General features: G+C 40.6%; 1 protein-coding gene across 2 annotated transcripts in view; it reads left to right on the forward strand.

The window, feature by feature from the left end:
- The window catches only part of nhej1 (nonhomologous end-joining factor 1), a 21894-nt gene extending 10365 nt beyond the window's left edge, over positions 1-11529 (forward strand). For both annotated transcript variants that reach the window (XM_088074203.1, XM_088074204.1), the window contains 3 exons: positions 9755-9932; positions 10288-10376; positions 11091-11529. In XM_088074203.1, the coding sequence (XP_087930329.1) occupies positions 9755-9932; positions 10288-10376; positions 11091-11162 (339 nt within the window). In that variant the 3' untranslated portion in view covers positions 11163-11529. The remainder of the gene's footprint in view (positions 1-9754; positions 9933-10287; positions 10377-11090) is intronic.
- Positions 11530-11664: the final 135 nt, after the last annotated feature.

An 11664-nucleotide genomic window follows, 5' to 3' on the forward strand; every position in this document is an offset into this window, starting at 1 on the left:
TTATCTTTATGTATTCATGCATGAGTGTGTGTGTGTGTGTGTGTGTGTCCGTGTGTGTCATGGTGACGCATGCTCCGCAGCACTCGCAGCAAGTCGTGCAGCAGCGTCACAGTTGTCAGCTCTGGATTGAATTGTCACCGTTTGGGAACATCGCCTGCTTCCGGTTTCATGAGACGGTGGCTTCACAGCTCTGAGGCAGTTTTAACGACATCTGACAATTAGTGGTCTCTTCTGACCAAAACACCTCGCTCGAGCTGCAGAGAATCACATGATTGGCCTAAAACGTTCCTGGCTTCCAAATGTGATGTTCTTTACTCCAATTTCCTGCTTTTTCTGCTTAAATTGAAGGTTTTCCTGCTCAGGATCTGTGCTGAGTGAGCGTGAAACTGCTTCAAAACAAAATGAGAATCAATAAGAAAACTATTTCCTCCTTTACAGCGTGGAGATCTGCAGTTTTCTGTCTCCAGTAAAAGCGCCTGTAATGATTATGTGCTCCAGCGAGTGAAGAAATTATCCCTAAATGCTGCTTGGCTCCGCATGTGAAGCTGGCACAACAGGAGGAGTCAAATCCTAATATCTGTTTGCTTCAACCAGAAGCTCTAAGTTAAGAGCAGGGCAGGAAACGTACATTTTTTTTCATCCACCGACCACAACGGCTGATGGATTCCAAAATACACACTTTGACTTTGAGCAGCCAAACGTGACTGAGAGAATGAAGAGGAGCTGCAGATATTGGTCACTTTAATGGCTGCTGAAGAAGGAGAATCCAAAAACAAAAAAAAATCTAATAATTCAGTAACTTTTCTGATGCAAATATGTCAAAAAAATCACGCAGATCTACCTGCACTGATGTTTAACCTTTGACACCTGGATCCACATCACTTATTTTTGCGCTGTGTTCAGATGCCTTACACCTGGAACACACTGCATGTGTGAGCAGCCTGTGATGTCAACCTCGCTGAACCGCTGTGTCTTGCACACTCGCCGCGTTCACACTGGCAGCTTCTTTAGTGCTGAGCTTCTGCAGGGCTGCCTGCTGCTTTGTGTAGTTTTTCACAACCATAAGCACATATTCCTCTTATTTATGGTGCAGTTTAAGCCACCGTATTGTCAACAACACGCTCTTGAAAATATTTCACAAATAAAAAGCCTGGTGTCACTAACTGATGGGTTCTGTTGATAGAAACGTTGCGAGAGGGCTTTTGTTTTGAAACAGAAACAGGAACGGTTGAGACAGGTGTGGGATGAGTGGAACGTAGAAAAGCTCCCAAACGCTGTCTAACTTGCAAAAATGATTATTTTAATGCAACATTTCGGTACTGCACCACCTGATGCCTGAAGGTTGAGTACTTAAACAGTTCTTTCAAATAATGACTTTTTGTCATTAAGTGTTTTTCAGAGTTTTTCCATTTAAACCATGAGCACCGAAAAAGACCATAACATCGGCAGAGTAAAAAAGGGATGCATTTTTTTTTAAATGGACAGTTATTGTTTTTCTAATCAATTCTTTTGTGTGAAAAGAAATAAAAACCTGTCCCATATAGACGCATCCAAAATACAAGCCAATGATTTAAGCAAATAATAGCCTGCGTTATTATTTGAAGTTTTACGGTATTTGTATGTCCTCCTCATGTCTGTGACAGAGACATTTAAACTGCAGTGAAAGCTCAAAATATCAGTGGAGGACTCTGAACACACAGTCCAACTTATTTGATGTCTTTGAAGCTTTCAACCATCTCATGGCTTTCTGCAAAGGATAAAACATGACGACAACTAAACCGTCTCCATCACAGCTCCATCCACTGATGAAGGCTACACGATGTGGTTGAAAGCACGGGAAACAAGGCAGAAAGTCAGGAGTGATGCTTTCATTGACCCAAACTGGGTGGCTCATTAACAGATGAGTCAGAGAATATTTTGAGCCGCTCACATCATGTAAACAGCGCTGAAATGCTCAAAATAAAGGCAGCAATTCAGTGATTTAACACGACCAGACACCACTGATGTGACACAAAGAGGAGCACACGGCGTGACGCCAAACACACAGCGGCAGGTGAAGAACATTTCCCAGGATCCTCTCTGCTCTGACGCCATCCACACCTCCACCTCATTTACCTTTCGCCTCTCCTCCGACCTCGTCTGCTGTCGTCACGCCCTCCTCCAGGGCGATGACACGTGGAAAGCTGCTAATCTGAGCCATTTAACTGTCACAATAATGTCTCAGTTACATCTACAGCGGCTCAGGTTTCCTCCGCAGGGCAAACACACCGTTTCTGCTCCCAAACTGTGGCTGTAATACGTCACATTTATGCTTGACCAGAAAGCAAGTCTCTCAGGCTGTGAAGGAGAGCGCCAAAAAAAAAACAGGAGACATCTCAGGTCTGCCTTAAATAAAAAAAAAAAATTTAGATTAAAATAAATTTGAAATTTGTTTTTGTGTAGAAAAAAGTGGGAATTAATTCAAAAAGTTAAAAGGTAAAACAGATCACTCTTACTGTTTGTGTTATTGAATTTTCCATCGATTTATTTTCATCCGTTTATACGGGACTGGGTCACATTGGTAGGCTGAGCAAAGCCCTCCAGACGCTGCTCTCCCCAGCAACGTTTTCCAGCTCCCTTGGGGGAACCAAAAATTATTGAAGTATTAACTGAGGAAAAGATTTGATAGATTTGAAAATTCTGCGCGACTTTGCAATTTTGTCCGGTCACTGCAACTTTTGCATAGTTTCAACAAATACAGCAGTCCCCTGCATTTTCAGCCTCTCCAGGATTTTGTTGGGGGGTTTTCTGATTGTTGCGACCTAAAAGGGATCTTGACCTTTAAACACCAAATTCTAATCATTTTATTGTTGAGTCCAATGTGTGTTTGTGCCAAATTTGAAGGAATTCCCTTAAGGTGTTCTTGAGATATCATTTTCACGAGAATGAGATGGATGCAAGGTCACAGTGAACAACAAATTCTTATATTTTATTGTCTAATTCAAGTGGACATTTGTGCCAAATATGAAAAAAATCCCTACAAACTGTTTTTGAGATATCACATTCACAGGAATGAGACAGAAGAGGTTACAGCGACCTTTGATCACCAAAATCCAGTCAGTTCATTTTTGAGTCCAAGTGGATGTTTGTGCCAAATAAATTCTCTCCAGGTGTTTTGAGATATTGTGTTCAGGAGAATGCAACAGACAAATGGTAGATGAATGGACATCCTAAAACATAACACCATAAATAGAAAAGCATGAAAACATATTTTGGGTGGTATCACTGTTGTCAGATCTCAGTCTTACGAATCTCACATCAGCTCTGATGATGAAAATATAAAGCAGACAGTGAAATGTTTGTTTCTTGTTTGAACTGTGACCTCTTGATACTGAGGAGAGCCTTATATTTGTTTTTGGCTCACGATAATTTGGTGAATGCCTCCTGCACGCGTTCTCATCCTGCAGCTGTACTAGTGCATGAAAGTAAAAACTCAAAATTATTAAAAAATAGGGAAAAAACTTAAAAGCAATGTAAAAAATAAAATAAAAGTTAACAGAAAATATTTTAGAAAATAGGGCTCCCCAAAACTCAAATTATTAAAAAAGAAACACAGCAAAAAGCCTTCAAAATTACTAAAAGATGATGGAAAAGGCACAAAAAGCTCTAAATGATTAAAAAAAAAAAAAGACTTATAAAAAAAATGGGAAAAAAGCACCTGCAAAACAAAAATGGATTTTAAAAAAATGTAGAGCAGCGCCCCATGCACAGAGGCTGTATCCTCGCCGCAGCGGCCGCGGGTTCGAATCCGGCCTTCTGACACTTGCACTGTCCTGTCAATTAAAGGCAACAAAAGCCAAAAAAATTATCTATAAAATGTTCAGATAAATGTAGTGAAGTAAAAAGTACAATATTTCTCTCTGAAATGCAGAGGAGTAAAAGTATTAAGTGGCATTAAAAGAAAATGCGCTCTCATCCTCCAGCCGTACCCAAACATGTTAAGTGAATTTCAGGAGGCGCTTCACACAAATTGCGCCCGGCGTGTTCACATGCTGCAGCCGTGTTTTGTGTTTCTGCTCTCATGTCTCATGATGTCTTTGCGGGACGCCACACTCGGCCGGTCCAGGCTGGGGCTCGGCCCAGCGGCCCGCAGATGAAGAGGGGGAGCAGCCAGGCCACAGAGGGCCTAATTACAGAGCCAGAGTGGGGACAACCCTGTGGAAACTGTGTGCAACTGACAGACGAGGACGACGAGGAGGAGGAGGAAGAGGAAGATCTACTGCGCGGAGATGGCTCTATTTTGTTACTCTTCATAAACAAGACCTGAAGATTATTATTCATTATTATTTAAGTCCTTAACCCTTTGAAGCCAGAGCAAATTGACTTTACTTCTTCCAAAAACATAATAAGCAAATGAGAAACTTAAGGAGCAATGACAAAAAAATAACAAGAAATAAGTAGAACAAAGTACATTTCCTGAAAATTAGCACAAAAAACTCAAATAAAATACCAAAATAAACAAGAAAATTGCCTAAAAATGAAGGGGAAAGGGAAAAATATTAAGTAAAAGACAAAAAAAACAAACAAACATGGACATTACCAAAAAATTAGCAAATAAAGAAAAAAGAAGATAGCGATTTTTAACCAGCAAAATAAATATTCAACATCACTTTCATGCCGATATGAGCACATTTCGTTCATATCAACTCCTCACCGCCTTCAGCCTCTCCTTCTTCCCACCCAGGCCCTGAATTCCTCAGGTATGTGAGATAAAGAGCTGCTTGCTGCTGTTTATGAGAGCAGCGGTCAATGATTGACTGAGGCGAAGAAGAAGAGGAGAGAGGCCACCGCTCCAACTTTCCTCCACTCACTTCCCTCCCTAATTCTCTAATTTTCTGGCCTTTATCACAGACTACAGCTTCACTAAATAAGGCAGTCACGATCCACTAACAAAGATATAAACAGCAGCACAGGAGGTTTAACACGGCTAAAGGAGAGCCTCCGTGCTCAAAACTTGAACACAGATTCCCAGAAGCCAAAGGACAACAGTTATATGATGAAGCGCTCGCCCGAAAAACACCAACATCCATTTCCACAGGCTCATTTGAGTGAGCTGCACACACTTGACCCTGTCACCAGAAAAATGTTGACATTGAACGTTTCTGCAAACCATAGATTTGAGACATTTATAACGTAGGCTTAATGCATGTTCAAACTTTTGTTTCAACAAGGCTATGGCTTACATGTGGTTAGTGTTATGCACAAAATATACTTTGTCATGGTTAGGAAAAGATGATTTTTGGCTTAAAATGCTCAATTTTGGTTTCACAAAAGCTGCTGCAAAAACAGTGACGGTTTGGTGAAAAACACCCAGGTTTGGTCCCACAAATGCCACTAGGAAACGCAATAATGGGCAGCTGAAAACACTCAGGTTTGGTTTTTAAAACGCTGTGGGGCAAAGCTGTGATGTGTTATGTATTGATGTATAAAATATCTAGGTTCCATTGATCAAACGTCACAACGTACCACTGAAAAAAAACAGCTTCTGTGGCTCAAATGCTGCTTGGAAACATTGCAGTGTGTTGGCAAAAACACCCGAGTTTCATGCTGCAATTTGTCGAAGAAAAATACCCAGATCCTGTGACTCAAACAATACTAGAAAACATCGCAATGCGCAACTAAAAACACAGAAGTTCTGTGGCTCAAACACTGATGGGAAATGCTGTGATTTGTCTCTGAAAACAGGTTTTGTTGCTCCGATGCAGCTGGAAAACTCCACAATATGTCGGTAAAAAAAACAACCAAATTTCTTGACTCAACTGCAAAAATGTGCAAAACACAGCTGGGAAATGTTGCAATATGTGGCTTAAAAACACAAAGGCTTGGTGCCACAAATGCAAGTTTCTGTGGCTCAAATGCCAAAATGTGTTGGTGAAAAATAGGCTCTATGGCTAAGATGCCGCAAAAAATGCCCCAAACGATCAGACTCCATGACTCAAATGCCAAAATGCGTTGATGAAAATGGCTCAGCCACCACTAGGAAATGTCGTAGTGTGCTGCTGAAAAAAAAAAGCTTTTGTGGCTCAAATTGTGCTGGAAAATGTTGACAAAAGAGACCCGAGTTCAGTGCTACAAATTGCAAAAAGTTGTCATAAAGGTAGAAAAAGAAGGCGAAAATAAAAACTTTTTAAAAAAATGAAATTGCAATTTGTCCTTGATGCTGATTCTTACAAAAAAAAACCAATAGTTGATAGCAGTAGGTCTCACCAGCATCCCCTTCACTTCCCAATGACAAATTCAACTTTTATGTGTGATCAGAACTACGTCACGATCAAAGAGCTCATCATTCAGCCGATTTGGCGCTCAAATCAGCACAGATCTGTTCAACAGACAGGAGGTGGAGGGACGAGCCTTTTAAATTCTTGTTGCACCTGAATGAAGCACCTTTGTCTCGTCACTGCAGCAGTTAAATCCTCCAGTTTTTTTCCGAGGACGCGACCTCGAGTGCTTGGTTGGTTTAAACGCGAAGCGACGCATCGCCCCAGGATTCGGGGACAGGAAGTTGAGGTCACAGCGAGGGGAGAACGAGGTCGAGGGGAGCGAGGGAGAGTAAACATGAGGTCAGCAGCAGAGAGGAGGATGAGTGTGAGACTTTCCGGCACCAGGACCCCCGCCTGAAAAACACCAGCAGCAGCTCGTCTAAAATCAGAGCTGTTTACCTGCTAAAAATAGAAAAACAACAACACGCTGCCCGCTCTCCTCTCATCACCTGCTCCACACATGATGCTCTGCTGTGGGCGAGGAGGAGTGGCCACCAGGTGAGCGCTCCTCCTCCTCCTCCCCCTCCTCCTGGTTTCCTCCACTGTTGGAGGACTTTGTTCTCTTACAAGAGCAGGGAGGAACTTTCCATAACATTACTCAGCCCGACAAAACAAGCGAGAGGTTATTGACCTGCTGTAATCGCCTTTTTTATTCCTCGCCTGGCGTTTCCTTTCTGGTCCGCAGCAACACATAACATTCCGCTCGCTGCTGTGTGCCACTTTTGTACCTTTCCTAAAATATAGCGGTATGGAAGCCCTTCTGTGCTACATAAATGAAATACTTGTTATGAGTCAGAATTTCAGAATACATTCTCACAATTTAGTGTCATAGTTTCACTTTAAAATCAAAATAATGATTCACTATCTTATCTTGACGGCATATTTTTGGATTGGTATATTTTCGACTTTTTATGCTCCCCTGCTGGTGATAGCAGTGGGTAGAGGCGTTGTGTTTTCAGGTTGACCATCTGTACATCCCATTCATGTCAACATGACATCTCAAAAATGCATTGAGGGAGTTTCCTCAAATTTGGCACAACAATGAACTGATTAGATAGTGATCACAGGTAAAAGGTAAAGGTTACTGTGATCCTGTCCGTCTCATTATTGTGAACACTACATCTCACAAAGGCCTTGAGGAATTATCTTCAAATTTGGCAGAATTTCCTCTTGGAAGCCACCATGAATTGACTGGATTTTGGTGGTCAAAGGCCAACGTCACTGTAAACTGTGTCATTCTTGTTATTGAATGAATGATATCTCAAGAATACCATTAGTTTTTTTTTTCTTCCAAATTTGGCACAATGGCACAATGTCAACCCTAACTTAACGATGAAGCGATTAGATTTGGTGATCAAAAATCAAGGTAACCATGAACTTGCATCCGTCTCATTGGCGTTATTGTGATCAAGGCGATCTGGCACAAATGTTCACTTGGATTTTGCTATGAACTGATTAGATTTTGGTGGTCAAAGGTCAAGGTCATTGTGACCCCGTTAGTCACATTCTAGCAAATGCAATATTTTGAGACAACCTCAAAGAAATGATTAAAGTTTGGCACAAATGTTCACATAGACTGAGCAATTAACTCACTAGTACTTGGTGGTCAAAGGTCACAGTGACCATGTCAGTCGTATTCTTGTGAACCTGATATGTCAAGAACACCTGAAGCAAATTTCATCAAATTTGGCACCAACGTCCACCTGGACACAAGGCTGAACTGAATAGATTTTTGCAGTCAAAGGACGAAGATCATGAACACAGTATTCCTTAAGAACACCTTAAGGGATTTTTTGTTCTTTTCAAATTTGGTACAAAATTTCACTTGGACTCAAGGATTATGTGAGTGCAACTTGACTATAGCGTGAAGTCATGTAACCACGTGGTGGTAATTCATATTTTGGAAGGACATGATTTTGCCCAATTCTTAAGGATTGCTGATTTATTAATACTACCTGAAATCTGGTTGATAACATGTTATATTACTTCTTAATTGCTAGAAAGTAATATATTACTTTAACACGTTACTTTCTCAATATGTAACACCACCCTGGTCTGATGGGAGGTAGCTTCATTTATGCAGAACTTTTCATTAATTTCTTTCTTCGTCTTGCACAAATGGGCCTCCGTAGTAAGGAGGGTCTTTAAACTATCAAATAAGAGCCGGATCCAACCAATTGAGCTCAACATTTCAGATCAAATAATCTGAAGTGAGCTGGCAGCCCGAAAGAGAAGGAGGAGGAGGAGGAATGAATAAAAAGAGAGAATAAGGTGGGCTTTCTGCTGCACATTGCTTTCTCTGTGCCCAAAGCAGAACTAAGCCTCACCAGAGCATTTACATTTATTTTTACGACATTTAAACAAACAAATAACAAAAATAAATCAATGCGAAACCTCGAAACCTGACCAAAGTGTGTTTAGGAGCCCCTCTGCCTTGACAGCGAGCGGGAGACCACCAATTTCTCCCGGTCAATATTTGAGGAGCTAATTTGGAGAGTTTGTCCTCTCCATCTGGGGAGAAAAAAAAGAAGGGGTTTAGTGAATAGCGCATGTTTTTCTACGCGACGGCCGTGCGTTTGCATAATGTCGCAGGAGTTTACACGCACCCTTATCTGTCAGGCTTGTGGTTGTGTGTGTGTGTGTTTCAGTTGTTCCTGCTCTACCTGTGGTCAGCTGTGCCAATAATGCAGCTTTGATTAGAGGCTTATCGCGGCCCCGTCACACCCCGCATCACACCTCGGGCATGTGACTCCCACAGCAGGGCCATAAAACAAACATACCCAAAGCACCGAGCTGTGTCAAAAGGACACTTTCATGCTTTCCGTTCATGCACCTGATAATTTCTTTTTATTATTCTTTATGGATTTATTGGATTTAAAGCTGAAGAACTGATTAACATCTTCAATGTTCAAAGCAGGGCACAGTCTCTGTTACGTGTAAAGTACAAAAAGTAAAATTATCATGATGCAAAATTACTCATTTTAGAATAATACACGTTTTATTATTGGATTAACCCACTGATACTTAACTTATGTCCCACGGGCCAAATCTGGCCCCTGATCGGGTGATTCACACTGGGAACTGTTTTTGTACTTTTTGTATGCATATAATGTGCCAGAGTTCATAAAACAGCATGAAAATAATTTTTGTTGATCAAGAAAGCATCCCCCACACCCCTGGCAGAGGTCCTAGTGAAGACCCTAATGTTGTAACATCCTAGAAATGTCCTAAAATCTGAGATATGTCCTTAAAACCTTCGGATGTCCTGAAATCTGAGAAAACGTCCTAAAATCCGAGAAACTGCCTAAAAATCTGAGAAATTACCTAAAATATTACAAATGTTCTAAAATCCTTAAAAACATCTTAAAATCCTAGAAAAGTAAAAAAAAAATTTAAAAAAAGTCACGAGTTGAGTATCCTTGAATTAACCCTTCGCCCCCCGTCGTTCCTGTCAGGCTCTTCCTCTGCTGTGTTCTGAGCAGTCGAAAGCTCTGGGCTTCGACGCCGACCTCCAGCACCTGTACGCAGCCATCGTCTCCCACGGAAACACGCGGAAACGCAAACTGTCTGAGGATCGTCCCGTAGAGGAGGACCGGCCGCCCGCCGAAGAACCCGATGTCACCTCTTCTTCAGGTGTGTTTGCATTATGTCTCCATCTGTCTGTCTTAATGTTGTGGACGTCATATCTCAATAACGCCACAAGGGACATTCCTCAAATTTGGCACCAACGTTGACTCGGACTCAACGATTAACTGATTGGAATTTGGGGGATCAAAGGTCAAATGTGAGGTCACTGTGACCTCACATTTACTCAGCGCCTTATCTCAGGAACAGACGGTGAGACAACATTTTTAGTCTATAGTTATATAAAACTGAGAAAAGCAGCAAATCGTCACATTGCAAAAGCTGCAACCAGAGAACGGTTGACAAATCACGAAGGTCAATCAGATGAAAATATGATTAGTGATATATTTTTGTCTTCCTTCAGGTGGATCTGTCATCAGCAGTGAAGCAGCTGAGGACGGGCAGGTGGACACAGCTGGAGCCAAAGTGGTCGACAGACCCAAAGTACAACAGGTACGATAGAAAGATGATGAAAAAGTCACAAATAACTGACTTGGTTATTGATATCCACCACGGCTAATAAAACATATTTTATATATGGAGAGAATTTATCAAGCAATGTTTTTCAAATTTTTTGCATGAATTTGATGGAGGCCAGGGGCCAGTTGCAGGAGCCCCACACAATTTTTCACGGATTTTAAGAGATTTATCCGATTTTAAAATGTTTCTAGTAATTTAAGATGTTTTTTGGATTTTAGGAATTTGGGGGATTTTAGGACATTAGGAGGATTTTAGGATGTTTCTCAGATTTTAGGATGTTTCTCAGATTTTAGAACATTTCTAGGATTTTAGACCGTTTTTAGAAATGTAGGAAGTTTCTCAGATTTTAGCACATTTCTCAGATTTTAAGACATTTCAAGGATTTTAGGATTTTTGTCTGATTTTAGGACAATTCTCAGTTTTTCGGACATTTCTAGAAATGTAATGTGTTTCAGGGTCTTAGCTAAGACCTCTGTCGGGGGTGTGGGGATCCTCCGCTGTCACCTTTTTGATCAACAAGCTCTATTTTAATGTTGTTTTATGCACTCTGGCACCGTATGGAAACTAAAAGTACAAAAACAGTTCCCAGCGTGAATCACTTTGTTTTTATTGTTGAGTATCAATGATATTAACGAACGTTACAGCCAAAAACAAATATTAATCTCTTTTTATTTTTGTCCTCTGCAGTCTCTCACGTCTGAGCCTGCAGAGCAACTGCCCTCCAAACCAAAGAAGAAGAAAGTGGGATTGTTCAGATGAGCGTGGGCAGTAGGGACACACACACAAAACACAGTTCAGAACTTCATTAGAAAAATAATGTTCTTTTTTAACCATTTGATGAAAAATTGTCTTTACAGATTTCTTATTTTTAAACTTTTATTTTGAACACTTTTATAGTTTGAGACATTTGAGTGGGTTTTAATTAGGCTTTAGATTTTTTCATATAGATATGTAAAAAATGTAATTAAATAATACTTTTTAATGAAGTTTTTTTATGTCTGGATTTTGGGGGTTTGAGAGAAGTCTAACAAGCTGTCGATTAAAGATGTAAGTATGATATTAACGATTGATATTCTAAGACGAAATTTTGAGAGATTTAAACTAAATAAAAAGTGCCATAAACTGATTTTTCTGCCCATTTTAGGTTTTGTACAGTCATGAAAAACCTGTGTAAGTCATGGATGCAAATGGCAATTTTACAGGCCTGGAAAAGTTTAGGAAAACTAAGTTTACCAGAAAGTTTTTGAAAAGTCATGGAATT

This window comes from Plectropomus leopardus, chromosome 24 (assembly GCF_026936395.1).
Source record: "Plectropomus leopardus strain MGB_pleo_1.0 chromosome 24, ASM2693639v1, whole genome shotgun sequence".
NCBI classification, from domain to species: domain Eukaryota; kingdom Metazoa; phylum Chordata; class Actinopteri; order Perciformes; family Serranidae; genus Plectropomus; species Plectropomus leopardus.